General features: G+C 41.5%; 1 protein-coding gene across 2 annotated transcripts in view; it reads left to right on the top strand.

Annotated features, from left to right (window-relative positions):
• The window catches only part of si:ch211-246m6.5 (von Willebrand factor D and EGF domain-containing protein), a 214,414-nt gene that overhangs the window by 61,343 nt on the left and 125,763 nt on the right, over positions 1 to 27,308 (top strand). For both annotated transcript variants that reach the window (XM_055638663.1, XM_055638664.1), the window contains 3 exons: positions 7,979 to 8,252; positions 9,818 to 10,032; positions 17,135 to 18,087. In XM_055638663.1, the coding sequence (XP_055494638.1) occupies positions 7,979 to 8,252; positions 9,818 to 10,032; positions 17,135 to 18,087 (1,442 nt within the window). The remainder of the gene's footprint in view (positions 1 to 7,978; positions 8,253 to 9,817; positions 10,033 to 17,134; positions 18,088 to 27,308) is intronic.

The following is a 27,308-nucleotide window of genomic DNA, read 5'->3' as shown; positions in this document are numbered from 1 at the left end:
TGCACAAATGGCTTTAATTTTTATGATAGGATTAATTTTTCATAGAATTTCCTGTCAGCGGACGGTGATAAGACTGTGCAAAAGCAGAAAAAGTTCACCAAATGATCTTTACCCCACTTGGATCAAGTTAATATGAATTAGATTATACTTTGCTCTGCTATTGAAAAATAAGAGCTAGAGAGGTTAACTCTTGGTCACTGCATTAAACTCTGTGACTGTGTAGAATTCTGATTCTTGGTTTTGGGTTCCATTGAGTCAGTTCAGAAACAGTACCTCACATATGCACCCCAAGAAACAAAGAACTGCAGATGCTGGCTCGTACACAAAAGGACACAAAATGCTGGTGTAATTCAGCTGATCAGCCAGCATCCATATAACCATATAACCATATTACAGCATGGAAACAGGCCATCTTGGACCTTCTGGTCCGTGCCGAACATTCCATAGTCCCATCTACCTGCACTCAGACCATAACCCTCCATTCCTTTCCCGTCCATATTCCTATCCAATTTATATTTAAATGATAAAAACGAACCTGCCTTCACCACTTCCATTGGAAGCTCATTCCACACAGCTACCACTCTCTGAGTAAAGAAGTTCCCCCTCATGTTACCCCTAAACTTTTGTCCATTAATTTTCAAATCATGTCCTCTTGTTTGAATCTTCCCTACTCTCAATGGAAAAAGCGTATCCACATCAACTCTGTCTATTCCTCTCTTAATTTTAAAGATCTCTATCAAGTCTTCTGTGCTCCAAAGAATAAAGACCTTTATCCCTGGAGAACATCGAACGGTTCTCTGGGGATGCTGTTTGACCCCTTGAGTTACTCCAACACCTTGTGCCCTTGTATGCACGCCTATATAGTGTGCTGAGTAAAGCAGCTGAATAATGTGCTCCTATCCCTTATATTCTTGTTTGAGGATTTCTAAGAAAGATTATCCCATGATGCCATGGATATCTTTAGTATGGCCTCGACACACCGAGTTGCAACTTTGTGCGTTTTAAAGATACAGGTGCACAGCCTTTTATCCGACAGCCTTGGGACCAGACACTTTTCGTAATTCGGAATTTGGCGGCCTTCGGAATGGAAATTATTTAGCGTAGATTTTAATGGCTGGCTCAGTGGTAGAGTGCTCGGCTCATATCCGCAAGGTCGCGAGTTTACGCTTTGATCCCGGCAGTTCCTCGGTCGCGAGTTTGAGTCTTCAATGTAGTTTTTTTCTTGCAGAATAAATGTCTGTATGAAATGCAGTGTGTTGAATGAATTCCTGAATTTGTAAATGTGACCGCAGCATTGAATCACCTCTCACACTCATGTCACCCTAGCGGGGCTACATGCCCTTAGGCGGCCTAAGGCGACATTTTCACACTCTTATATCCGTGTGCAGCAGAGGTGACGTGCGTTTGGCGCCAAACATGAGCTTTGGTGTGCAGACGACATCCTGGAAAAAATGTCCGGTTTCTTCCAGGTAGGCGATATACCCTCCCGGGCAATATACCCTCCACTTCTCTTTTATAACATAACATATAACATAACAATTACAGCACGGAAACAGGCCATCTTGGCCCTACAAGTCCGTGCCGAACAACTTTTTTTTCCTTAGTCCCACCAGCCTGCACTCATACCATAACCCTCCATTCCTTTCTCATCCATATGCCTATCCAATTTATTTTTAAATGATACCAATGAACCTGCCTCCACCACTTCCACTGGAAGCTCATTCCACACCGCTACCACTCTCTGAGTAAAGAAGTTCCCCCTCATATTATCCCTAAACGTCTGTCCCTTAATTCTGAAGTCATGTCCTCTTGTTTGAATCTTCCCTATTCTCAAAGGGAAAAGCTTGTCCACATCAACTCTGTCTATCCCTCTCATCATTTTAAAGACCTCTATCAAGTCCCCCCTTAACCTTCTGCCCTCCAGAGAATAAAGACCTAACTTATTCAACCTATCTCTGTAACTTAGTTGTTGAAACCCAGGCAACATTCTAGTAAATCTCCTCTGTACTCTCTCTATTTTGTTGACATCCTTCCTATAATTGGGCGACCAAAATTGTACACCACACTCCAGATTTGGTCTCACCAATGCCTTGTACAATTTTAACATTACATCCCAACTTCTATACTCAATGCTCTGATTTATAAAGGCTAGCATACCAAAAGCTTTCTTTACCACCCTATCTACATGAGATTCCACCTTCAAGGAACTATGCACGGTTATACCCAGATCCCTCTGTTCAACTGTATTCTTCAATTCCCTACCATTTACCATGTATGAAGGGGATTTAGTTCCCCTTTCTTCCAGGACAGGACCGGAGGTTCCGCTGTCACCTTTGCGGGCCGCCCTCGGTGAACGTCCTGTTTCCCTGTCCCTGGGATAGCAGGGGGCGATCAAACAGCACAATACCCCCCTCCCCCTCCAACCAGAGGAATCCGCTCCCCGATGGGCCGCTACGGCGACAAGTGGCAGTTCACCCACAGCCCGAGCTGCGCCACCCCAAGAACAAGACGTACCTTGCACACCATCAGCTTCTGCCCCTATGGGGAGCGTGTTCCTCTGGAGTTGGAGCGGGGCTGGGCTGGAGTTGCTGATCTGGGATCTCCGTGCTTGCAGTGGGCCTGGGGGTCGGTGTCCCGATGAGGGGGCACAGCTCGGGCTGTGGGCGAACTGCCACTTGTCGCCGTAGCGGCCCATCGGGGAGTGGCTTCTGGTGGTCCTGATGTCTCCCGCTAGTTTGCAGTTTTCCTCTGGAGTTGGAACGGGGCTGGGCTGCTGCTGGCTGTGGGTCTCTGGGATCTCCGTGCTTGCAGTGGGCCGTTGGTCCTGACGTCTCCGGTGACTGGCATTGTATGCTGGCATCGCCGACGTAAAGACAGTGCAAAGCCCCCATGCCGGTGCAATGGGCGGGGAGCTGGAGAGGGGAGGGAAGGGGCCACACACATGGCCGGGAAGCAGAGGGGTGTAGGTGGGGTGAAACTGAAGGGAGCGACAATCTGCTGCTCCCTGCCCGCTGAGTTAAAAAGTTCCCACGGTAGACTCACGATACACAGTGTATCGTGAGTCTTGCGTGGGAACTTTTTAACTCAGCGGGCAGACAGCAGCATATTGTCAATTATTAACCCTCCCGCGCAATATACCCTCACCTCTTTTATGAATGGGGATTTAGTTCCCCTTTCTTCGAGGACCGACCGGAGGTTCCGCTGTCAACTCTGCGGGCCGCCCTCGGTGAACGTTTTCAAGGACCTTTCTGCAAGGACTGAAAAAATGTCCGCTATTCGGAGGTTTTCGTTTTTCGTTATTTGGATCTTTGGATAAAAGGTTGTGCACCTGTAGTTAGTATGATTAAATTTAAAGGTGTGATAGTAAAAGGAAAGTAAAAGAAACACTGAAAAAAATCTGATTTAATTTGAGGACCAATCTAAGCCCCTAAACCCAAAATATCATGCCAGTTTCCTTGGCAATATCTTTATTTCCCCTTTCACTAAATACCTGGTTTATTGCCACTGTGCCATTGTGAGGTAATTGGCTTGAGTTGTTCCAAAAATGACTTGGATGTTTAAATTTGCATTAAGATAATATTATTTGGCACAGCTGCCTTGAAAGCTCAGCAGGTGTTCAAAGCTGCTTTCACAGAGTGACGTTTGACATTTTACAACATCAAAGCCTGGGAACGGGCATGTTGTTTATGGGATACTTAGTCAGAACGAACTCTCGTACTGCACAGGATTCATAAAGTGTGTTTTATGGGGTGAAGAAGCATTTTGTTCCGTCACGAGCCATATGTCAAGTTTCTTTTTGAAGCTTCTGCAAGATAAACAACCCATAGATTTGCCATTATGATAATGAGGGGTCATAAGTTCATGAGATCATAAGTGATAGGAGCAGAATTAGGCCATTTGGCCCATCAAGTCTACGCCACCATTCAATCATGGTTGATCTATCCCTCCCTCCTAACCCCATTCTCCTGCCTTTTCCCCATAACCTCTGACACTCGTACACTTATAAACGTACAGGTATACACTTATTACTTGTTCTAGCACACACCGTTCCATGAGCATGTGATTAAATTAAAACCTTAACATGATGCATTGTGCATTTACGTGACAGATCAGTTTAGGCTGACGACTTCATGCATAGAGCTCAAAATCTTTGCAACTATGCTCATTCTGTCGTCATATTTCTCTCGCCTAAACTTTCAAATTTTAAGATGCTTATATTACTTAATTAGTGTGTGGTTGTTGAATCCTTACATAATGAAACAGAATAAACTCCAAAAATGATAAATAATCCAGTTCAAAGTGCAACACCGTTAGGTAACATTTCCCTTGGTAATAATTGGACTGATATCAAAGAAAGTGGATACGTCATAGGTGACATTTTATGATGGCATTTGTACGTGAGTGTGGGTGCACATATGCATAAGGAGGCATAAGTGTATAAGGAGGCATTTAAAATTTCTATACCAGATTAGGGGTATAGATTTTAGATGGAGTTATATGAATGACATAGAAGAAAGTGAGATTGGATGGATTACACTCATTTCTGGGGAGCAGTACCACATATTCCTTTCTACTCCCTCAATGCCAGGCTTGTCTCCCAACATATTCACCTATGCATAGAAAAACAGTTGTCAGAAAAGGTTTAGACATCAGACACTGGTTCATCTGATCTCCTCCACCATTGCTGGCTTCGCCACTAAATCCATGGACAGAGTCTTGATACACTCAACTGTAGGGCTGAATGCACTTAGCACCTGGTCCCTCGGCTTTACACCGACTCTGAATGTGTTTTTTTCTATTTTATATCGTTATGGATGAAATTAATTTCCATGTCAAGATGGGTTTTTTAAAGTAAATGTAATTTTTTTTTTGTTTTTCATTATTAAGCCTATTTGAATTGTTTATAAATCTGTCTAATCAGCAGACACAATTGGAAATTGTTCAAAAGCCTCTGCCAGCACTGTTGTCCGGACTTTTAGGGCTGACAGCCCAAGTCCCACTGCCAGAAGCCCAGTTGCAAAACTTTATACTAATAAACTTGTACATGTAGAGACAGCCTGCCAAGGCACTTGTATATGTGGTTCGTGCAGTTGAGTAGTGGGCCAGAAAGAAATGAGCTAATGAAGGAAAGGATCAGAGCAAGCATTTGGAAGTAGGTTAATTGGCTTCAGTAAGATTATGTATGGGGATTGCTGGTCGTCATGCTGAAGGGCCTGTTTCCGTGCTGTATCTTGTAACGTCTCAAGGCAAGTACATGGATAGCACAAGTTTGGAGAGATATGGACGAAATGTGGGCAAGGCCGGAATAATGCACATGGTACCTGTTGATCGGTGTGGGCAAATTGGATTGAAGGGCCTGTTTCAACACTATATCATTCTATGACTATCCCAAGAGAGTGGCAGAGTGTGGCAACTCTTTGCATGCTGGATCCAGAGGAGGTTCTAGTATCATCCTAAACCTAAGGTATTTAGTGTTAAGAAAAGGAAAGGATCAGTGGAACGAGGGACTAAATTCTGATGAGGGAAAAGGATACTGAAATAGAGAAAAACTTTGTCCTGCGCCTTTTAAAGCAAAAGTAATCTGGGAGGAATCAAAGTTATCTCAGCACTGAACTGTGTGGTAAGGGTTACACTTGTCGTCATTGGGGATAGATATTTTGGTGTAACATGGAAAGATGTAGAAAATATATCAGATGGAAGGATGCAAACTGGAGTGTACACTAAGAAACAGAGAGAGGCTCTGAAATGCTGTCCAAAGTGAAATTTAATGAAGTTACATTTTGCAATGACAAGAAAGAGAGAAGCAGGAAATGAGAAAAAGATACTAGAATGAATATAAGGAGAAGAGCTGAAATGTTTTCAGTGTGAACTGGAGTGGTGTCCGATCTGTCCACAGAACCTGGCCTAGATGAATTTGTCTGGCTATGGATCTAGGGTAGGTGTAAGAGTAGGGATAATGACAACTGAGAAAAAAAATTGTAAAAAGATAGAGGTCTTTAAAATGATGAGAGGGATAGACAGAGTTGACGTGGATAAGCTTTACCCACTGAGAGTAGGGAAGATTCAAACAAGAGGACATGACTTGAGAATTAAGGGACAGAAGTTTAGGGGTAACATGAGGGGGAACTTCTTTACTCAGAGAGTGGTAGCTGTGTGGAATGAGCTTCCAGTGAAGGTGGTGGAGGCAGGTTCGATTTTATCATTTAAAAATAAATTGGATAGTTATATGGACGGGAAAGGAATGGAGGGTTATGGTCTGAGTGCAGGTAGATGGGACTAGGGGAGAATACGTGTTCGGCACGGACTAGAAGGGCCGAGATGGCCTGTTTCCGTGCTGTAATTGTTATATGGTTTTATGGTTATATGTTCTGTTGAAGTTTTCTTTCATGTGGAGATTGTGGAATAAAAATAGGTTTAAAATAGAGCACAAAATGTAAAATTTCCATGGATAAATTGTTCATGTTAAAATGTAATCGGAGAATAACATTGTGGTGAGAATCTATGTTAGTACACATGCAATTCAATGTTCTGGGGTGCGATCCGCTTGAAATGGAGCATATTGCATGTGCTGTGAAGTTTTAAGCCTGAGATAGTCAGTGTGGTGCAATGGCAATCGTGGTGTATTATGAAGGAAAATAACTTCTCAAAATAATGTTGGCTTAGGATTAATGTCAACACATTTTATTTGGTCACTATAATGACACAAATCTAAATTCAGCACTTACCAGATGGTTAAAAGAAAAAGCTGTTTATTCAATTAAATGTTAAAACATAAGTTATCCTCGTGAGCCTGATGGAAATTGGCTGCAACAACTGTATTTAATCAGAAAGAACAAAGGCATGGCGGCAACCAGATATCTAATAGACTTGCTACAAAAGATTGACACAAAATGCTGGAATAACTCAGCGGGTCAGGCAGCGTCCTTGGAGAACATGGATTGGTGATGTTTCAGGTCAGAACCATTCTTCAGACAGATTGTAGGAGGTTGAGAAAGAAAGAGAGAGGGACAGGGCAGAGCATGGCTGGTAATGGGTGAACACAGGCAAGGGGGCTATTTGATGGGTAGATTGTTGGACAAAGGAGTCAGCCAAAATGATAAAGAGTTACGAATTGTTAAGATCGGGGATAGTAATTTGTGAATTGTTTCTCCATTGTAAATGGTGGAAGGTGGAAGGGGAGGGAAGGGAGGGAATTGCTTCTCCATTATAAATAGTAAAAGATGGAAGGGGGGGGGGGGGGGGATGAAGTCAGTGCGAGGTTTCAGGGCAAGGGGGTTGTAGGCGATGGGGGAAGAAAGGTGAGGAAAGGTTTTTGGGAGAGAATGGGGAGGGGGGAGGAGGCTGTTGTTGGTTAGCCACTTAAAATTTGAAAATTCATTGTACGTACCCTTTGGGTTGTAAGCTACCCAAGCAGAATATGTGTTGATCCTCCAGTTTACAAGTGGCCTGACTCTAGGAACGAAGGAGGCATTATCAAAGGCAATGTGAAACCTGCTATCCACTTCTTTCAAATCATGTTTCCAGATATAATGATTGATCCATTAATCTAAAACTATGATAGTTTTAAAAAGTTATTGATAAGGCTTTAATTTCTACAAAGGCTTTGGTGAACAAGCGTCTTTAGGCTGGGCGTTCCTTTAAAACATTTAAATTTATGCCTGTTATTTTTCCATTTCAGCCATTGCTCTGAAATGTTGTGTTCCTTTCACACTTTATTTTATTGTACGATGCATGCATTATACATATGTTTGCAATGTTTTATTTTGGGCTTCTTTAACATATTTTCTTCCCATTTCAAAATTTTATGATCCGCAGTATTTTTGATTTCGTGCTCCTTTTGATAATCTACGGATTGCTGACACACTCTAAAAGCATTATATTAGAGTGTGTTCTACCTCATCGTGTTTTCTGTTTGTTAAATGATATTCATTCTAAGCACCTTCCAGTCAGCTAACAAATTGATGTTATTTTATTTCAGAGGTTATGACAACCAGAAAACAGGCACTTTTGTGATGTATAAAAGCCTTTTGCGAGAATTTGAGGTTCACGTCCGGCAGTGGGACTGTGGCAGTCGGTATTATGCTGTGTCCTGTAACTGTGGAGTCGTTGCCAGGGAAGGCGATGATATCATTGCATTTGATATGTGCAATGGGCAGTTTCAGGAGACTCGGCCTCGTTTATCAGTCAAAAGCAGTGGAACAGAACCTCATCACGTCAAAATAATGGATGCACACCAGGGGAAGAAAATCACTGTGGGTACTTTCTGAAATGATTGGCGACTGTTCATCCTGATAGCTATTTTTTTTTATTATAAGTGAGCTAGATTACAGTTTAAGTCATAACATTTGGTCAGTGATTCTATTTCCGTACACACCTAATTATTTAAGAGTGTAGGAAGGAACTGCAGATGCTGGTTTAAACCGAAGATAGACACAAATAGCTGGAGTAACTCAGCGGGTCAGACAGCATATCTGAAGAAAAGGAATAGATGATGTTTCGGGTCAAGACCCTTCTTCTGAAGAGGGGTCTCAAGATGAAACGTCACCTATTCCTTTTCTCCAGAGATGCTGTCTGACCCGCCGAGTTACTTCAGATCCGCTGAGTTACTCCAGCTTCTTGTGATTGTCCAAAACATTATCTTCTGTTTTTAACAGATAGCTCGCATTACCAAGTAAATAACGTTTTCACAGATTGATTGCAAAGATATCGTCCCATTTATCCGCATTGTATTCAGTGGCCATAAGGCATTAATTTTAAGCCTGTAGTGGTTTAGTTGTTGAGTATCTGGAGATATATATTGGGATCATTTATCACTGACTCATCCTGCCCTACACCTTTTTTTTTAAATATTAGCAATCCCATGATGAAGGTAGTATTCTTGGGATGTAAATTGCTGACTGACAAATGCATTACAGAAATTACCATCTTTATCAATGCACAGAAATTCCCATAATAATCTAATGCTGAAGATTTGACATTATCAGAGATGGTTGATGGAATAAAAGTAATATAAAGAGTTAAATTTAGAATCCTTGCGTTTTGTTATCCCAATTTGTGGAAATACACTGGTGTACACATTGAACTTTATTTTAGTTTGTACATTTATAATGTACTCAGGAAGAATGCTCACTTCATTGTGATATATCCCTAACTTCTAGATTTAATTCACATTTTGAATGGTAACCTAAAACATTGTGTGCAGTTTTGGTCTCTTAATTTGAGGAAGGACTTGTTATTGAGGGAGTGCAGTTTAGGTTCACCAGGTTAATTTCTGGGATGGCAGGACTGACATATGATGAAAGAATGGATCGACTGACTGGGCTTATATTTACTGGAATTTCGGACAAGAGGGGATCTTATAGAAACATATAACATTCTTAAGGGATTGGACAGGCTAGATGCAGGAACAATGTTCCAGATGTTGGGGGAGTCTAGAATCAGGGGTTACAGTGTAAGAATAAAGGGTAGACCAATTAGGACTGAGATGAGGAAAAAGTTTTTCACCTAGAGTTGTGAATCTGTGGAATTCTCTGCAACAGAAGACAGTGGAGACCAATTCACTGTATGTTTTCAAGAGAGAGTTAGATATAGCTCTTAGGGCTAACGGAAACAAGGGAAACGGGGAGAAAGCAGGAACGGGGTACTGATTTTGGATGATCAGCCATGATCATGTTGAATGGCGGTGCTGCTCAAAGGGCTGAATGGCCTACTACTGCACCTATTTTCTATGTTTGTAAAATAATAACCCAATGTATTGAAAGCAGTGAATTACTTTATCATTGTGGAAACTTGCTTTTGCTGGTATATGTTTCCACAGATCATGTTTCCATCGGGGGCATTTATCCGTGCAGATGTAAGCGACTGGGGAATGAGCATAACAGTGCGGGCACCCAGCGTTGATTTTAACAACACTAGAGGTCTCTGTGGGATATTTGATCGAAATAGTAATAATGACTTCCATAGTGCAGATGGGAATCCAATGACAGCTGCCCAATGGAATAATGACCCCAATGATTTCATCGAGGAATGGAGGTATGCATTAGAACAAAAAAGTGTGATATTTGCTTTTAAAATATTAAATGTAAAAAAAGCTACATGGTGCATAAATTTAAATTCAAACTGTTCAGAGTAATAGATCATACAACTTGTGACAAATTTGCAGGTGAAGCATGTCTTCACTTTGTCACTGCTAGCAGGGTCAGAAATCGCTATCAAAACGATTTGAGGGGGGAAACAATTTCTTGGTGGACACGTGCACGCGCATGCACACACACACGCGCAAGGCTTTGGAAGTCTTAGCTGTGGGCCCTGTAGACGGTAACATCGGGAGCTGACCTGGTTGGTGATCGACTCTGAACTCCAGCAATAGCAGCTTCGTTCGCCCCGAATCGTGGGGTTTGAATCGGCCCATTCGCAGGGCCTTTCATTGCCTGGCGTGGCTTAAAATTGGTCGGTGGGGGCTTCAACATCGCTAGTCTCGATCGCCTCGATGCAACAGTTTGATTTTAAGCCACGCGGGTGATGAAAGGCCCCAGGCACGGGCCGATTTAGCCCTTAGAAAACGTTGATACCCACTTGAATCTTTCAAAAGGTACAATATGATAAATAACACTTAAACAAATAAAACTGAAGCAAATAAAGGCAAACAGAAGAACAAACCTTGCAGAGGAGAGAGAGAGAGAGAGAGAGAGAAAGATGGGAAAAAAATACTAAATAACGTGAGTGATCGTGAATGAGGGACTTGCCTGCAAGCCAGCCAGGAAACCCATTCGACCGGAGCCCTTAATATAACCATATAACAATTACAGCACGGAAACAGGCCATCTCAGCCCTACAAGTCCGTGCTGAACACTTATTTTCCCCTAGTCCTATCTACCTGCACTCAGACCATAACCCTCCATTCCTTTCCCATCCATATACCTATCCAATATATTTTTAAATGATAAAATCGAATCTGCCTCCACCACTTCCACTGGAAGCTCATTCCACACAGCTACCACTCTCTGAGTAAAGAAGTTCCCTCTCATGTTACCCTTAAACTTCTGTCCCTTAATTCTGAAGTCATGTCCTCTTGTTTGAATCTTCCCTACTCTCAATGGGAAAAGCTTATCCACGTCAATTCTGTCTATCCCTCTCATCATTTTAAAGACCTCTATCAAGTCCCCCCTTAACCTTCTGCGCTCCAAAGAATAAAGCCCTAACTTGTTCAACCTTTCTCTGTAACTTAGTTGCTGAAACCCAGGCAACATTCTAGTAAATCTCCTCTGTACTCTCTCTATTTTGTTGACATCCTTCCTATTATTGGGCGATCAAAATTGTACACCATACTCCAGAATTGATCTCACCAATGCCTTGTACAATTTTAACATTACATCCCAACTTCTATACTCAATGCTCTGATTTATAAAGGCTAGCACACCAAAAGCTTTCTTTACCACCCTATCTACATGAGATTCCACCTTCAGGGAACTAGGCACAGTTATTCCTAGATCCCTCTGTTCAACTGCATTCTTCAATTTGCTGCCATTTACCATGTAGTGCTATCTTGATTTGTCCTACCAAGATGTAGCACCTCGCACTTATCAGCATTAAACTCCATCTGCCATTTTTCAGCCCATTCTGCCAAATGGCCTAAATCTCTCTGTAGACTTTGAAAATCTACTTCATTACCCACAACACCACCTATCTTAGTATCATCTGCATACTTACTAATCCATTTTACCACACCATCATCCAGATCATTGATGTACATGACAAACAACAGTGGACCCAACACAGATCCCTGAGGCACCCCACTAGTCACCGGCCTCCAACCTGACAAACAGCCATCCACCATTACTCTCTGGCATCTCCCATTCAGCCACTGTTGAATCCCTTGCTACTCCACCATTAATACCCAACAATTGAATCTTCTTAACCAACCTTCCATGAGGAACCTTGTCAAAGGCCTTACTAAAGTCCATATAGACAACATCCACTGCTTTACCCTCATCAATTTCCCTAGTAACTTCTTCAAAAATTTCCAGAAGATTAGTCAAACATGACCTTCCAGGCACAAATCCGTTGACTGTTCCTAATCAGACCCTGTTTATCCAGATGCTTATATATATTATCTCTAAGTATCATTTCCATTAATTTGCCCACCACTGACGTCAAACTAATAGGTCTATAATTGCTAGGTTTACTCTTAGAACCCTTTTTAAACAATGGAACAACATGCGCAATACGCCAATCCTCCGGCACTATTCCCGTTTATAATGACATTTGAAATATTTCTGTCATAGCCCCTGCTATTTCTACACTAACTTCCCTCAATATCCATGGGAATATCATGTCAGAACCTGGAGACTTATCCACTTTTATATTTTTCAAAAGTGTCAGTACTTCTTCTTCTTTGAATCTCATAGTTTCCATAGCTACTCTACTTGTTTCCCTTGCCTCACATAATTCAATATCTCCCCCATCTCTTTTGGCTCTGCAGATAGCTGCGCACTCTGTCTCTCTAATGGACCAATTTTATCCCTCATTATCCTTTTGCTATTAATATAGCTGTGGAAACCCTTTGGATTTACTTTCACCTTACTTGCCAAAGCAACCTCGTATCTTCTTTTAGCTTTCCGAATTTATTTTTTAAGATTCTTTTTACATTCTTTATACTCCTCAAGCACCTCATTTACTCCATGCTGCCTATAATTATTGTAGATCTCTCTCTTCCGAACCGTGTCAAATTTCCCTCGAAACCCATGGCTCTTTCCAATTTTTACTATTTCCTTTCAACCAAACAGGGACATAAAGTTTCTGTACTCTTAAAATTTCCCCTTCAAAGATCCTATAGCAGAGCAAGATGGCTTACTCTCACGCAAACGTGTAGTACGGTCATGGGCAGATTCATGGGTGATTATAGGATCCATTTTAGCAACCAGCCTCCGCCATCTTGCTCCGCCATCTTGTTCCGCCATCTTGCTTCCGGCCAAAGATTGGATCTTTGCTTCCGCCTCTGCTCCCATATCTTCGCTTTGGTCTTTGACTTAGGCGGGGAGAGGGGATGCGCGGCCCTGGGAAGCGGGGAGAAGGGGTGTGCCGCCCGGGGCAGTGGGGAGAGGGGGTCCGGGGCAGCGGGGAGAGCAGCCCGAGGAGAAGGGGTGCGCGGCCCGGGGAAAAGGGATGTGCGGCCCGGGGAGAGGGAGGTGCGCGGCCCGGGGCAGCAGGGAGAAGGGGTGGTGGCCCGGGCAGAGCGGGTGTGCGGCCCGGGGAGAAGGGGAGAGGGAGGTGCGCGGCCTGGGGCAGCGGGGAGAGGGGCATGGGGGGGAGACATTGTAGTGTGGGGGGAGGTGAGGGATGGGATAGGGCCTCGTGTGTGTGAAGTTGCCGGGAGGTTTACAATGTTTCTTATTTAATGTTCCTTGTCTAGTCTGAAATAAAGTTCATCATTGGATATAAAAATCGGAAGAAATATAATTGTGTGTGTTATATGATTATATACATTTATATCACATTCATGTATGTGTGTTTATAAACATTTTATTCTTTAACAAGAATTAACAGAAGTATGATCTAACAGAATTATGAATCTAACCCTATATCACGCACAAAAACTGTTCCCCCGCAATGTTAATTACCCTGGGAGTCGGGTCGGGTCGGTTCCGGTTACTACAAAATCAACTCAAACACTGCTTGTGAGCCATTTAAAAAGAAATAATTTAAAAACATTAAAAAAGACAATTACCAGAGTCAAATTTTATTCCTGACGAGAATTTACAGAAGTATGAACTGACAGAATTATGAATCTAACCCTATATCACACACACAAACTGTTGCCCCGCAACGTTGATTACACTGTGAGTCGGGTCGGGTCAGGTAGGCTCCGGTTACTAAAATGGGTGGGGAAAAATGCCCAGGATCCCCTCCGTAGCGTACTACACGTCAGCCCATTGCATTTCACAGGAGTAAGCTACCTTGCTCCGCTATAGGATCTTTGCTTTAAATGTCCTCCATTTCTCTTCTACATCCTTCCCATAAAACAAAATGTCCCAAGTCACTATTTTTGTATCCTTTCGCATCTCATCAAAGTTAGCCTTTCTTCAATCAAAAATCTCAACCCTAGGTCCAGTTCTGACCCTCTCCATAATTATATTGAAACTAATGGTATTGTGATCACTGAACCCGAAGTGCTCCCCAACGCATACCTCCGCCACCTGACCTGTCTCATTTCCTAACAGGAGGTCCAGCACTGCCCCTCCTCTAGTAGGCACCTCTATGTATTACTGCAAAAAACTATTCTGCACACATTTTACAAACTCCAAACCATCCAACCCATTTACAGAATCTGTTTCCCAGTCAATGTGTGGAAAATTGAAATCTCTCATAATCACTACCTTGTGTTTTCTACTAATATCTGCTATCTCCTTACATATTTGCTCTTCCAATTCTCGCTCCCCATGTGGCGGTCTATAATACACCCCTATACGTGTTGCTACACCTTTCCCACTTATCAGTTCCACCCAAATAGCCTCCCTAGACGAGCCCTCTAATCTATCCTGCCAAAGCACTGCTGTAATATCTTCCCTGACAAGCAATGCAACACCTCCACCTCTTGCCCCTCCAATTCTATCACACCTGAAGCAACGAAATCCTGGAATATTTAGTTATTCGGAATGATCTTATTAGGAATGACCTGACCCATTTAAATCCGATACCCGTTCAAATCTTTCCCATCCACCAATACATCCAATTAGCTCAAATGGTAAATGTACCCACATCAGACAGCTTTAAGAAATTCTCCTTGAATACCTTCAGTAATATTTGAAGGTCAAAACACAATTGGTGACACATCGTGTTAATACGATGTTAATAGTGACATTTAACAAGCGCTTAACAATGACACCCCCACTCCCATGGAAGGATTGTCCCCCACCTCTCAAAACATGGGAGGGACGTGTGTCCCCCATCCCACCCCGCATCTTTGGAATGTGGGAGGAAACCGTAGCACCTGGTGGAAGGCCACACAGTCACACGGAGAACATGCAAACCACAAAGACATCATCTGTGGTCAGGATCTGGTGCTGTGACACAGCAGCTTTATTTGCTGCACCGCTATTTATTTTACTTTAAAATTGTTTGCTTAAAGTAAATTCCTTGTTTTTTTAATGAAATTGTAATGTTTTGTGTCTCAAATTTTGATTAATTTGCAAAGGCACAATGTTCGGCCCCATGGCATTAATTGCTTCAGTACTAAGAATGCCAAATTGTTCCCGATATATTGAGCAATGGGTGGCTTTTTGGGAGGTCATTAGCAAAGTTAATGCCCCAGCAGAAATGTACAGAGCAGACAGATCATGTCATCATTCTGAGTGAATGAGTGGCTTGAGTGAATGAGCTCCAGCAAACACTCATCATAATCCTGGACAGCTGAATATATATTCAGTAACAAGGAGAAAGCTTCAAACCCACACCATACTGATCGTCCTGTAACATCACCATTTAATGGGATTGTTGAATTACTGATTTCTGCAGTAACCATGGAACAATGATTTGTAATAATCTAGCCTTGTTTACAAAACTTTTAGTGCCCAGAAAGTAGCGTGTACAGATGCTGAAGATACTTGTCTTGTCTGCAATGTTTTACACAAACTAGATGCTCTCAGATATCTATGCATTAATATGCATTCCCTATGAGTAAAACACAAAGTAGACCATGGCACCTCAGGATATCACAGTTGGGTAAAATTGTGGGTCAGGACCCCTCTCTAAACTGAAGAATTGACTGAAAGAATCAAAACACTGTGTATCCATGTCCTCCAGAGATGCTGCCTGACCACCAAGTTACTCCTGCACTTTGTGTTTTACTTAGGATTTCAGCATCTGCTGTTCCTCGTGAATCAATTCCCTTTGAGGTGCATCCTGGATATTGGAATAAGTAGAGGACAGGAAGACCAGGGAGCGAGTTATTAGAAAGGGAAAAAGAGAAACATGAAGGAAAGAATGCCTCAGCAGGAGAGCAGATACACTCAAGGTCTTGAAGATGCAATTCCCCCTTAACAAGAAAGAGTAGCACCATTTGTCAATGGAATATATTAGGATGGATTCAGAGCTCCATGTGTAGAGCAGATTGATGCCTACTTTGTGGAGATTACCATACCCATGGATTTTGTGTGGAGACCTTATCCAGGCTGGAGTAGAAAAAAAACTGTTGTGTAATAAAGATTGGCACCAAGAGTTGGATAAAGGACACTCTGTATTCCAAGAGAAACGGAGTACATCTCCTTTCCTCTTGCCTAACAGAATCAAGCAAAGTGTTCAGTCTGCTTTGTGAGGATTGCAGGGTCCAAGGTGTATTTGATTACACACACAGTCAACACAGAGATTGCTACAAGTAAAGTGTATTTCACTTCCTCGGTGTCCAGCTGGGGTGTGACACCATCGCATTACGTCCAGTGTCTGGGTCATTGCTCTGTTTTCCAATGACAGTGACGATACCATAATTGAAGTTGGGATTAGGCTAGGTGTCACTTCCTTGACAAAACAAAATTTGGTGGATAGTGATGTCAGGCTGTGTCTTCTTGCACCATAATAAAAGGTGAGCAATGGATGTAGCATGATAGTTGAATGCATGAGTGGGCAAATCATTTCCACACTGCAAAGAACGGGAACTAAGTTCTGTGTAAATTCCTTTCCTTTGTCTACTTCTTGATCATTGGTGGCAGATCTGGAAATACTCAATGTATCTCGCTATGGGTTATGGTTGGTGTAGCCTTGGTGGGTTGTAGGGCCTGTTTCTGTGCTGTCTACCTCTATGACTCCATGATTCTTGTGTTGTATTATTAATTATTAAATTTTAATATTTACAGTGTTTTCATTTCTTTTGCTGTCCGTATTATAAATAATATTATATTTCTTAAGTATTTGATGACGATGACAATCTGATAACGAACAATGTTGATAATTAATGTTAACATGAAACTTGTTTAGTTGCTTTCTCCTGCCAGAAATTTACAGCTTAATCTAAGGTAACAGACTAATTATGTTGTTATATGTCTAGAACATCATTTATTTTTAAAAAATCACTTATATTTAGATAGAAGAGTAGTTTGAAAATCGTTGTTATTGTCTGACTTGCTTGGTCTGCTTGCTTTAGAATACATTCAGGGGAAAGTTTGTTTGACAAGATACCGAGCCCCTCTGTGAGAAAGAAAAGAAGAAATTACTGCAAGTGCCAGAAAGAATATACAATGTCCCTTCATTCAGTGAACAAGTTGGCCTCTGGATATGGCCATTCTCATCCATCGTCTCGTTGCTACGCATATGAAAATGTGGATTATACGTCATTAATTCCTTTCTTGGATGTTACTGCAGAATACATAAACAATCCCGAACTATCGTTGTTCAGAAAACGTGACATAATCCAGTCTTCTCAAAGGTCAACTGGACATACGGCCTTGCTGAAATATATTCAATCACATGGCCCCAAAGAAATCACCACAAAAGTCAAGTCACTTACTGGTCGGTCAGTGGGATATTCCAGATGGCCACACATAATTGATTTTACTGAACCAGGGGTTACGCTGGATAGAATGAAAAGGCAGGCTTTCTACGAGTATTTACCAACATTCACATTCCAGAGCCTAAGCCAGAGCGATTTAGAAAGCCTTACTTACTTTTTCCCAGAAGACCATTTGTCTAGCAATCGACCTAACGTGCAGCCAAAATGGCCAACTCCAAGTGGACTGACATCAGCCAAAGCTCTAGAGGTATGCCAACACGCCCTAAGAAACTCCACTATTGGTGTAGCGTGTCAAGACCTTCTGGGAAGAAGACTTATTGAGGCTGTGAATCTGTGTATTTCAGACCTGCAGCTTAAGGACGATCTTGCTTGGGAGGAAGGGATGCGGGCTTTCCTTGACAATGAATGTGAAAGAAAACTTTTGGAAAATAGGGTTAAATGGTCCCACGGAACAAATGGTCCACGTGTTAAAGAGATTATTACAGCTCTCCGTTGTCCTAACTCATGTAGTAACAGTGGACATTGTACAACGTGGGGTTGCCAATGCTTTGCCAAATACAGCTCCTATGACTGCAGCATTTCCAATGGTAAGCATAAAAATATTTTAATGATTGCAATTCCTTGAACAGAATAATAGTAGAGTACAGTATATATGCCAGAAATTGCAGTTTCACAAAATTAAAAAGCTGTATAAAGACTTGTCCCTTCACATGCCATTTTGCTGGAAAAAAAATAACTATAAGCATAAATCCTTGGCCAATTACTGTGTTGTTGACAGATGCTTAAGTCCATGTGGATCTGATACATAAAGCAATTTATCAGGATTATAAGATCAGAGCCAAATGTGAGCTGCTAAAGCTGCTGAGTCCCAATGCCAGTTATATGGAATTAGTAAAAAAAAATTGCTTTATTTTAATTCAATATTTTTTCATTTGAATATTTACCAAGATCAGCTTATTGCTTGATTTTGGAACTGGAGAGGTTCAGATCAGGGAAGAATTTGAGACCTATTTTACCTTTGACGTATAATGGATATTTTTGTTTTAAGTATCAATGTGGAGAAATTGTTGTGGTTTTATCTTTGTTCATCATGGTTCATTCATTGGGGTTGACTTGTTATTTGCACAGTCAAATCTAAACTCTAAAATCTACTTGATCTAATCTTTAGCTCTATTGAAGAAAGTCAATTGAAAAAATAATCAGATGTTTGGATTAAAATTTGGTATCATCCTATGCAAATTACATCAAAGTTAAACCAAATGCTTCTGTTTTCCCAGTAGTTAACCAGAGGAAATTGTGCTTCATTAACAAATTAGATACCAGACAAGTATAACAGCAGAGAAGGGTCACTGAAGGTGATTGCTAAACACAACACAGAATTTTATTCATAGGACAAACAAGATGAGTTGCAAATGTTACCTGCCTTACATAGTTGCATATTTACATGTAAACAATTTTCAGAGAGATCTCTCAGAGTAAGATATCTTTGGTCAGGATTAAATCCACTTTGCACCTAAAATAAACATAATCACCTAATATGGCCTGAATTATCCACAGCATTTCAGTGATTAGGTGCAACTTCAAGACACCCATGCAAGTGGAGGTGAAGACTTTGTGACATAGAACTTAGCACAACATTTGTGATCCTGCGTTGCAATTCCTCTGATCATTTAAAAACAATATAGTAAATTTACTGTTTTGATTGAAAAGTCCATGATTGCTTTAATAGTCTTGGGTGTCTCTGACTTATCAATGCAGGGAGGCACTATGGTGACATCCAAAGACATGCATTACATATTAATGCGATACTTTAATGATTTTTATCGACACATGTATGCAGCACAGTAGCAGACCTACATGGTATACATGATATTTCATCATTCCCAGGGATGTGTAATCCAAAGCTGGGAATACCAGCTCTGCAGCCTCTTCTACATAGTGACCATTGTGCAAGTTGGTTCTCCATTGGGCTCTCCATGTATACCCCACCCCCCAAACAACTATGGCATCAATCTCTACCCAATAGGTCATGAGGTTGATCTTTGCCCTTTAACATCAGCCTCCTGTGTTGTTACAACAAGGTCCATTGTAAATGAATTATCAGAGTTAACATTTTGGATCAAAGACAGAAACATTAATTTTGTCTTATTTTCATGGATGGACCTTGTTTTGTTGTTTATTGTCTATTAACCATCATCTGTAGTCATCGGCAATAATGGACATCACTTCTTCTGCCATGGTCTGTTAATAGTAAACCCTCATTATAAAGGACCATAGCGGAGGGAATGGTGTCCAATATTGTAGATGATGGTTTAAGACAAAAGAACACAGTGCTGGAGTAATTCAGCAGGTCAGGATCTCTGGAGAATAGGTGACATCGGAACCCTTCCTCAGACTGGTTCAGCCGGCTAAGTTACTCTAGCACTTTATGTTGATTCATTTTAAAACTAGGAGCGGTTACCATAGGGCTTCCTAGGCGAAGTATGTCAGCAACTCTGGGGGAGAAGAAGGACGCAGCGATGGTGGTGGGGGTTTGCGGTAGGAGGAGGAGAAGTGGTCGACTGAACAGAGCCACTGGAGAAGTAGGCAGCAGTGGTTGAGAGGGGAGAAGGTAATGCCACCGCTGACAGCAATAAACAGCAGCAGGTGAGAGGAGCTCGCTGGTGCACCTTGTGAGTTGGGTCAGGAACGGAGCTCTAAACAGCCAGGGAGATGGTGGGAGCCAGGGATTGGTCGGCGGGTAATTGCATTCGCTTTCAGGTTACATTGCGGTGGGAGGCCGCTCAGGAAATTTCAACTGAGCCTGCGTAATTTTGTCCGATTATAGCGGGGACCAGAAAATGAAATTGGTGTTCAACCTGTATTGTAGACAAAGAAGATGGTATCAAGAATTAAAATGGGGTTTTGATCAGCTGGTGGGCCAAGGAATGGCAAAAGGAATTGTTGGGGAATGTTGTAGATCAGAGAGACAGAGGTGCACAAGTATATATAGTTACCTGAAAGTGGCATTACATGGAGACAGTATGATGAAGAAGGCTTTTGGCATAGTGGCCTTCATCAGTAAGGCTAATGAGTATAGAAGCTGGACATTACAGTTGTACAAGATGTTGGTGATGCTGTATTTTGGGTTCAGTTTTTGTCGCCCTGCTTCAGGAAAGATGCCATTAAGGAGGAAAAAGTGAAGAAAAAGGTTACATGGGTATTACCAGGACTCAATTGATTGAGCTATAGAGAGAGATTGGATAGTCTAGGAGCACAGGATGCTGACGGGGTGATCTGAGACGGGTATAAACAATTCACGAGGAGCATAGACAGGGCAAATGCACACAGCCATTTACCCTGGATTAGGGAATCCAGAACGAGAAGGCATGGATTTAACGTGAGGGGTAATGATTTAATAGGAACCCAAGGGGCAACTTTTTCTCACATATGTATGGAACGAGCTGCCGGAGAAAATGGTTGAGGTAGGTGCAATAACAATATTTAAAGGACATTTGGTCAGCTATATGGATGGAAAAGATTTAGAGGAATATGGATTAAACAGGCAAATAGGATGAACATTTGGAATCTTGCACGGCATGGATGTGATGAGCCAAAGGACCTGTTTCCATCTTGTATGATTCTTTGAAATACAGAAGTGATTAGGTAGATATTTGATAGACACCATTGATAAGTTATCATGTGATCTGCTGGCTACCAGTAAAAGCTTTGCTAGATACTGCATCAAACAAATTGTTTTTGTGTCTTTTACCTGAGATTGTTTGATGTAGGCATAATTTTCCTGTTGAGCAGTTCCGACACGTTAAGCTTTTTGTAGCTATTTTTATGGCTTTTTCAGCGATGGCAGCTGGTGTTAGTTAAGGGTCTCTTAAGGAATGTTAATGTGAGGTTCAGCTATGCCAGAAACCTGTCTATCCTAACTGATGTAAACTGATTTATTTCAGTAACGTACATTTGGGAAAACATCAGTACACTTTTGTACCTTTGAATGTATTTACATTCCAGTCTTCGCTACTAGGATCAAGGCCATCCAATCAGTTGCACCTGGCACTTTCCCCTTTCTTTCTGGCAGAAAAGGCCAAACTTTGAACATGTTCACAGTCCTTACTATAGTAGGCTGGCATAATTTTCTGCATTATTCTCAATTCCCTCAAGCTTGCTCTGAGCACATCTTTTATTCGTGAGGCACTATCCCTGTTTCTTTCACCCTCATTCTCATTGAACTGATGATCATTCGACAACTTCTTGTGTTGCCTGTGTTGACTGATATTGTTGACAATTCTCTCCAACCCGACACTATCCTGTAGCTGACATAGTTATCCTGTAACCCCTCACTAAAACCTTTCAATCAGATTTTGTCTACCACTCAATCTCAAAACTTCATTACCCCAAACCTTTTTTGAATGTATGGATTCCCGAGACTTTAGGCTTTGAATTTTGTTTTGTTACAGAATTTTTTACTTTGTTTTTCTTGGATGAGTCGTAGACTAAATTTCCAGTGAGAGAATGGAAGGGAATGTATCCTCTCTGCCAAGCTTCTCAAGTAGATAACTGAGTTATGCAAGTTTATAATACTTTGAGGAATTGTTGACAATTCATCAATCAGTTCACTCACGGAACCTACAGTGACTGGCTTATTATCTGGTGCAGGTTCTTCCAATTCAAGTCCTGGTATTTTAGCAAATGAAATACTAGCAAGAGTTTTTCCCAGCTGGAGAAATAATAGGAGTTTACCCGAGTGTGTGTTTCGCTGAATAAATTCAATAGGCTGCATACAGGCAGTTCCATCTTGCATCAAATGATTCCGGCTTTTGAGTCCAAGGTGATTTTGTAGGGATTGCATGCATACCCAATATTTGACATCAAATTGTATTGCATTGCTCTAAGTAGTTTAGTTTGAAGATATTTAAAGGACTGTGATGGGTTTTCGCATGTCAGGCATCACTTTAACCAAAACAAATGTAAAGTCTGTTACTACAGCAGTAGTTATTACGGCCTGGAGTATTTTAAGATAAACAGCAATCCATCACTCTCATTGGAGGTCATAAACTCTGAAGAAGCAGGGTCCTGAACAAGTTGTTTTTAATCACTGCGAGTGTTTAAGTAGTTTGCAGTGAATCATCAATTCCAAAACAAATTATAAATATGTATGCTAAATGCTTTAATAATATGCTTTAAAAGAACAATTTAAATCCTTAGAAATGTGCTTCGAGCCTACAAAGAAAATTAAACAATAATCAGTATGCAAGAAAATTAAATGGATTGGCTGAGGATGAAAGTTTGTGGTTGATCTCATTAAACTCTATAAAGCAGATTATGTTAACATTGCTCCCTGATAGAATACAATGCCAGTTCCTAAATATAGAGTCATAGAGCACAGACATAAGCTGTTTGGCCCACCATGTCCATGCCAATTTATACAAATCTCATTTATCAGCACTTGATCCATAGCCTTCTATGCCTTGGTGATTCAAGTGCTCTTCTAGATTCTTATAACATGCTTCCACCATCCACTGTAGCTGTGTGTTTCAAATTCCAGCCATTCTCTGGGTGAAAAGGCCCTTTCACAAAGACTCTCTAAGCATCTTACCCTTGCCCTAAATCGTAGTTCTGCTAGAATACAATAGATTATTTTTTCTTTAGAAACATTGCGTTACAGAAAATCACCTTGTAAGAGAAGTTTAGTTTAGAGATACAGCACAGAAACATGCCTTTCGGCACTTTAACACTATCCTACACCCACTAGGGACAATTTTTACATTTACCAAGCCAATTTACCTACAAACCTTTACAGCTTTTGAATGAGGGAGCCCTTGGTTTCCCTCTCTCTCCATCCCCTCCCCCTTCTCAGATCTCCCACCAGTCTTACTGTCTTAGACTACATTCTATCTCTGTCCCCTGACATCATTCTAAAGAGGGGTCTCGACCCGAAACCTCACCCATTCCTTCTCTCCAGAGATGCTGCCTGTCCCGCTGAGTAACTCCAGCATGTTGTGTCTACCTTCAATATAAACCAGCATCTGCAGTTCTTTCCTACACATTTTGTTGCAGAGGTGTCAGTAGAAGCATATCAATTTCAAAGGTAATTCATGCTTAAGAAACAATGATGGCTGATTACTGCGTGGAGATTACATCGAACAGGTTCCCCCCAAACCCCCTCTACCCCCTCCCCCCCTCTTCCCCCATCCTGTTTAAATCAAGGACAGTGTTTTTTTGGTTTGTAAGTTGCCAAAGTAACTTTTGAGTGGATCTCTAATTTCTGATCAAAATCACATTATATTGTATTGTATTGTATTCAAATTTATTGTCATTGTCTCAATTTGAGACAACAAAATGAATTTTCCTTACAGGCAGTATCATTAAAAAAATCACAAAGAAATTATAAAAATAAATAATAAATAAATAATAAAACATATTAAAAATAAAATTGAATTGAATTAAAATTTTAAAAAAAGCACAAATACAGAAGTCCACGACACAACATAACATAAATGGCACCCAGGTGAGGACGGCACCATAGTCCAGCCAGCCTCCCCTCCGTGTTCATCCGTGGACGGGGCCTTCCAAGCACCTGCAGTCGCCGCCCCGGGTGGCCCGATGTTCAGGCCCTCATGCTGGGCTGGTGGAACGCCGACGCCGAACCCCGACGGTGAGCATCCTCCTCCTCAGCAGCCCGGACCTCCTGATCAGCCGCCTCCCGCTCCCGGAGTCTGCAGCTCCTGAGTCCGCAGGCCGAGCCGGGCAGAGTCGCAGGACCCCGCGTTGATTAGTCAGCGCCGCCCGCGTTGGGAGCTCTGCAAACCGCAGGTCCGTGATGTTGGTGCAGCAGGTCCAGCACTCCGGGCTCCAAACGGCGACCCCCGGTAAGGCATCACCAGCCCCGCGATGTTCCAGCGCTGTCCCGCCGCTGCTGGAGCTCCGGTCGATCCCGGCAGGAAAGGCCGCGCCAATCCAGGTAGGTAGGCCGCTGTGGGGGGGGGGGGGGGAGAACGCGCCTCGAATAATAGTCTACCGTCTATAACCGTCATCACGCATTGTACAACTAATGTTCCCTAATTAATAATTTGTTATATCCAATCCATGACATGGAAATAAATGTTATAGCAAAATTACCTATATCAAGATTTAGATATTTCTCCCTTGGGGGGCATTTTTCTCTCCTGTAATCCTCAATTTTGTGTGCATCTATCATTTCCCCTCTTAGCCTCTTCATCTCTAAGAGCGACAATTACAGCCACTGAGTGTCCTCATAAATAACATTCTCCTCTGTACCTCTGTGGTGCAATCAATTCAAACCTTTAGTGTGTTGACCAGAACTGTATTTAATTATCCAGCTGTGGTCTAACTAGTTTTTTTTTTAAGTCGTACTGTAATCTCCCTGCTTTTATATTCTGTGCCCTGGCTACTGAAGGCAGGTATCGCATATGTTGTTTTCTCCATCTTACCCTAAATGTGATGTTACCCTCTTGGATCCTTAGACTTAGTTTAATTCAATTTAGTTTTAGTTTAGAGATATGGTGCAGAAACGGGCCCTTTGGACCACCAAGTCTGCGCCGACCAGTGATCCCCATACACTAGCACTGGCCCACACACTAGGGACAATTTACAAGTTTTAACAAAGCTAATTATTCTACAAACCTGTACCTCTTTGGATTGTTTGAGGAAAACTGAGTACCCAGAGAAAACCCACATGGTCAGACAGCGGCCGTAGTCAAGATCGAACCTGTGTCTCTGTCATTGTAAGGCAGCAACTCTACTGCTGTGCCACCGTGTTAACATACAGCAACTAGGACTACAGACTTGTACAGAAAAATCTCTCTGTTCCCTAATATTTCCTAAGTGTCTACCGTTCATTATATTTTCATTTAGTGAGTGCCACAAACAACATTTAATGATCTATTAGGCAATTTAGATAAAATACACCTAACAATAATATTTTTTTTACAGGTATGATTGCACTTTTAAAATCGTTTGTCATTTCCAAGTGAAATGTGACTTTTGGTTGAATCATGGCATGTGCCTAATAAAATGGCACTTACCTGGACATATAGACAGAGTAGGATTAAATGAGGTATAAAAAATTAGTTGTATGCACTTGGAATCCTCTCTCTACATACAGTAGACTAAGATTGCCAAATATTGATCTTCATATTTTGAAGCATGTTTATTTTTTTATGTGTCATTCTTAATTGTTACTGTATGTCATGTTGTTACTTGCAAGAGGAGCACCAAGGCAAATTCCTTGTATGTGTACATACTTGGCCAATAAACTTATCCATTCTACTTCTTCTTATTCTCCTCCTTCTTCTTCTTCTTCTTTCAAGGACAAATAGAGGCAGAATGAAATATTATGGTGGTGTGTTATTTTTCAATGCCATGAAAATAAATGAGCTGCTCTCCTAAAAATCTGAATGAAAACAGAAGTAAACATCAGCAGTAGTGCAGGCAAGAACAGGAGGAATGCGGTAAAGACATTACACGGCTGGCGTTCTGAGCCTTGCACAATGATGTGTCAGCACTTGAATTTTTCCAAATGGTACAGACATCTTGAGTCGGGGGTTTAAAATAAATGTGTAATTTTATGAATAATTTAGTTTATAGGCAGTCAACAACTGCAGTAGACACAGGAGGCTCTTGATGTTGACATCTGGACCAAAAAATAAACTGCTGGAAGAACTGATCAGGTCATTCAATATATATGAGGTCAAACCATTAGTTTCAATATAATTATGGAGAGGGTCAGAACTGGACCTAGGGTTGAGATTTTTGATTGGAGAAAGGCTAACTGAGGAGATGCGAAAGGATTTAAAAGGAGTAAATTGGGACAGTTTGTTTTATGGGAAAGATGTGGAAGAGAAATGGATGACATATAAATGTGACATTTTAAGAGTACAGAATCTTTATGTCCCTGTTCGGTTGAAAAGAAATAGTAAAAATTGGAAAGAGCCATGGTTTTCAAGGGAAATTGGACACGGTTAAAAATGGGTCTAAGAGTAAACCTAGCAATTATAGACCTGTTAGTTTGACGTCAGTGGTGGGCAAATTAATGGAAAGGATACTTAGAGATAATATATATAAGCATCTGGATAAACAGGGTCTGATTGGGAACAGTCAACATGGATTTGTGCCTGGAAGGTCATGTTTGACTAATCTTCTCGAATTTTTTGAAGAGGTTACTCGGGAAATTGATGAGGGTAAAGCAGTGGATGTTGTATATATGGACTTCAGTAAGGCCTTTGACAAGGTTCCTCATGGAAGGTTGGTTAAGAAGGTTCAATTGTTGGGTATTAATGGTGAAGTAGCAAGATGGATTCAACAGTGGCTGAATGGGAGATGCCAGAGAGTAATGGTGGATGGTTGTTTGTCAGGTTGGAGGCCAGTGACTAGTGGGGTGCCACAGGGATCTGTGTTGGGTCCATTGTTGTTTGTCATGTACATCAATGATCTGGATGATGGTGTGGTAAATTGGATTAGTAAGTATGCAGATGATACTAAGATAGGTGGGGTTGTGGATAATGAAGTAGATTTTCAAAGTCTACAGAGAGATTTATGCCAGTTGGAAGAGTGGGCTGAAAGATGGCAGATGGAGTTTAATGCTGATAAGTGTGAGGTGGTAGGGAATTGAAGAATGCAGGTGAAAATAGGATCTGGGAATAACTGCACAGTTCCCTGAAAGTGGAATCTCATGTAGATAGGGTGGTAAAGAAAGCTTTTGGTGTGCTGGCCTTTATAAATCAGAGCATTGAGTATAGAAGTTGGGATGTAATGTTAAAATTGTACAAGGCATAGGTGAGGCCAATTCTGGAGT

Source organism: Leucoraja erinacea, chromosome 7, assembly GCF_028641065.1.
Source record: "Leucoraja erinacea ecotype New England chromosome 7, Leri_hhj_1, whole genome shotgun sequence".
NCBI classification, from domain to species: domain Eukaryota; kingdom Metazoa; phylum Chordata; class Chondrichthyes; order Rajiformes; family Rajidae; genus Leucoraja; species Leucoraja erinaceus.
This window is presented reverse-complemented; position numbering and strand designations above follow the sequence as displayed.